A 3439-nucleotide genomic window follows, 5' to 3' on the forward strand; every position below is an offset into this window, starting at 1 on the left:
CCACAATTACAGACGACACTGTCTCAACGGTATACACACACACACACACACACACAACACGTCTACCACAATTACAGACGACACTGTCTCAACGGTATACACACACACACACACACAACACGTCTACCACAAATACAGACGACGCTGTCTCAACGGTACACACACACACACGCACGCACAACACGTCTACCACAAATACAGACGACGCTGTCTCAACGGTACACACACACACACACACACTTACCTTTATTTGATATTTTCTGGTGATCAGAAATGATCTAGAAATATAAATTCTCTCTCTCTCTCTCTCTCTCTCTCTCTCTCTCAGAGCGTAAGAGGTTGGGAATTGGTCAGTCTCAGGAGATGAACACACTCTTTCGTTTCTGGTCGTTCTTCCTGCGTGATCACTTTAATAAGAAGATGTACGAGGAGTTCAGGCAGCTGGGAGTCGAGGATGCAAAGGAGGGTTACAGGTACAGAAGCTCCACCCACTCACATTCTCACTGATCATTTTACTGGGACGTGGCTTGGGGGGGTGGGGGGGTGTATGTGTTTGGAGTGAGATCTCTGGAATGACTGTTTGAATGTTTGTGGAATTTATGGGACTATTTCACCAAATTACCAAAAAAAAAAAACCCAGGGTCAAGGTCACAGCAATGTCAAATATTTTAAATAGTTTAGTGTTTGTTGTTGTTGGTCATCGGTCCACACGTTAATAACAAGATGTGTAGACATGTTAAAGGCAAACACATCCAGTTTTCACGTGTGTGTGTTTGTGTTAGGTACGGGTTGGAGTGTCTGTTCCGGTATTACAGTTATGGGCTGGAGAGAAAGTTCAGACCTGAAGTCTTCAAAGACTTCCAAGAAGAAACCATTAAAGATTATGAAGCAGGTGAGAGGATCACTCACACACACACTTTCAAACTTGTGCGCCATACAGTTCCTCAGAGTGAACACACTTGTGTTCTATTAGTATGTGATTTGGGGTGTGTGTGTGTGTGTGTGTTCGTTTTTTTTTTTAGGTCAGCTGTATGGTCTGGAGAAGTTCTGGGCTTTCCTCAAATACTCTAAAGCTAAGAATCTGGAGATCAACTCCAAACTACAGGAGCACCTGCGCAACTTCAGACGTCTGGAGGACTTCAGAGTTGATGTAAGTGTGTATATCTGAGTGTGAAGGACGTGTGTCTCGCGCTCTCTCTCGCGCTCTCTCTCTCTCTCTCTCTCTGTCTCTCTCTCTCTCTGTCTCTCTCTGTCTCTCTCTCTCTCTCTGTTTATAAAATCCTGTTTTTTTTTTTTTTTTTGTCATTTGACCTTCAGCCTCCAATAGATGAAGGTCGTAAGCGTCACTCCTCCAGTGGTGATGGACGGCGCCGTCACTTGTCTCAGTCGTCCTCTCGACACACCCACACGTCTGACCACGCCCAGGAGCCGAAGTCATGCCCCGCCCCTGCTGCTGTCCTCGGCCAGTGATTGGCTGAAACCGACATGCCTTCCTCACTATTACCTGCCCATTACCCATAATCCTCTGGGGTCCAGCTGCTCCCGCACGCGTTCCTCACGGCCTGAGTGTCGGCGTGGAGGACGAATCGAGCGCTTCCCTTCAGATATCGTTTCTTTTTTACATTTTTACACCTGAGAATCTGCTGAAGGGAAACTTCATTTTTATTCTCGTCATTTCTTTCATTTTATTTGGACATCAACCTCAGTGTGACCTTTAACCTTTCCAGCCCAAATCCTGTATGATTGGCTGAGATTGGTGGTGATGATTTTCCTTTGGGTTTGAACTTCCTGTTTTTGGGATTCGGTTTGCTGTTAGATGAAGAGGGATGAAGACTGAAAGTTGAAGCTAAACTTCACCGTTTCTCATCACTCCTTTTTTCACAGTTGCCTTATTTTACTCAGTTTTTCTGCTTATTGTGTGCTGGAGACGTGACGCGCCGACGACCCCCCGCCCCCATCCCCCCGCCCCCATCCCCACGTCTCCCCGTCTTCCATGAGCTCTGTTCTGGACCGAACACGGCCTCGGTGTCTGTGTTCACACTCAGCATCTCTACTTCACTATTACTTGAAGAACGAGAGAAGAGGAGCAGCTGAACATTTGATCATGCTGCAGGTGCTCTAGGACTTTAACACACACACACACACACACACACACACACACACACTATGGAGAAATGTGGGGAGGAGGGGAAAAAACTTTAATCACAAATCCAGAGATCAACTCAGACACTGGAAACCACGCCCCCTTTTGCCTGATGGACAGGTGGAGAAATGAACTGAGAGATAACTCCACCCCTCTAACCTGGACACCTCTCCTTTATCCTGAAAGAAAATGCGGCTTGGGGGCGGAGCCTCAGCTGAGATCAGAACACGCCCCTGTATTCTCTAATTGCAGATTATATATTCACCTTATACGTGTACAATATTTTTAGTTTTATTGTCCTGATTATTTTTTAAACACATTTTAATTTTGCTGTATTGTAGCTACGCTAAAGTTTCAGTGCCGTGCGAGAGAAATAGGAACAAGATATAAAGAGGAAATAACCGCAACTCACACATTAAACATTAATTATAGACTTAATTGGTTAACGAGCTTGTTATTGAGCAACATGCATCTTTTGGGATGAACCTGATATTTTCTGTTATAAATTAGCTCGTTGTTGCGGAATTGGCGAGTGAGGAAGAAGAGAAGTGTTAATCTCAAACTCTTTCATTTTTTTTTTCTTTTTATTTGAACCCCAGTGGGAGACCACGTTTTTGTTCGGGACGATAAACCGTGATCTGGATATTAACAGCATTATTCCATAAAGACATAAATATTCCAAATAAACCGCTGTGTAAAGGTGTTTAAATGTTCAAGTTCATCACCATTCTGCTCCTGGGCTTGTGAAAATGAAGAGGAAAAAAAAAAAAAACGAACAAAAGACCTAAATGTAAAATACTTGAATGATTGTGTATAAGTGAATATTCGCTCTGTAGGCTGCTGTGATTGGCTTAGTGTCATTTGTAATTTGTAGTAATTTTGCTTTTCCTTGATGAATAAAAAAAAAATATATAAAATGGCCAAAAACCCCCCAAAAAAACCCTTTAAACAGTTTATTCTCTGTGTGTCTGTCTCTCTGTGTGTCTGTCCGTCTGTGTCTCTGTAAAACGCACCAAGAAACGAGCTTGTGTGCGTGCTGCCTCCTGCTGGCTGAACGCAGTAGTGCAGAACCAGGACGGCCTCGGTCTGGTGGAAACACGTGTGTGGTGATTTGAGGTCATAGACGTAAAATCCACAGACTCCTGATTGGCTGCTGGATCTCACATCAGCGCCTCCTCCATCTTGGTTTGGGAAAGAAGTTAGAAATACAACTAAACAAAGCTCCAGATTTTCTGCATCTAAATGCAATGCCACTAGATGGCGCTAATTATTCTTTTAGATGCACTTTATCGTTTT

The 3439-nt window shown here is 43.8% G+C and overlaps 1 protein-coding gene across 2 annotated transcripts in view; it reads left to right on the top strand.

Moving 5' to 3' along the window:
* Window positions 1-3070, top strand: part of larp1 (La ribonucleoprotein 1, translational regulator) — a 31362-nt gene extending 28292 nt beyond the window's left edge. For both annotated transcript variants that reach the window (XM_083565498.1, XM_083565497.1), the window contains exons 16-19: window positions 329-473; window positions 783-892; window positions 1023-1150; window positions 1318-3070. In XM_083565498.1, coding sequence (XP_083421624.1) covers window positions 329-473; window positions 783-892; window positions 1023-1150; window positions 1318-1470 — 536 coding nt within the window. In that variant the 3' untranslated portion in view covers window positions 1471-3070. The remainder of the gene's footprint in view (window positions 1-328; window positions 474-782; window positions 893-1022; window positions 1151-1317) is intronic.
* Window positions 3071-3439: the final 369 nt, after the last annotated feature.

The sequence above is a fragment of the Silurus aristotelis genome (assembly GCF_946808225.1).
Source record: "Silurus aristotelis genome assembly, chromosome: 16".
In the NCBI taxonomy this organism is placed as follows: Eukaryota; Metazoa; Chordata; class Actinopteri; order Siluriformes; family Siluridae; genus Silurus; species Silurus aristotelis.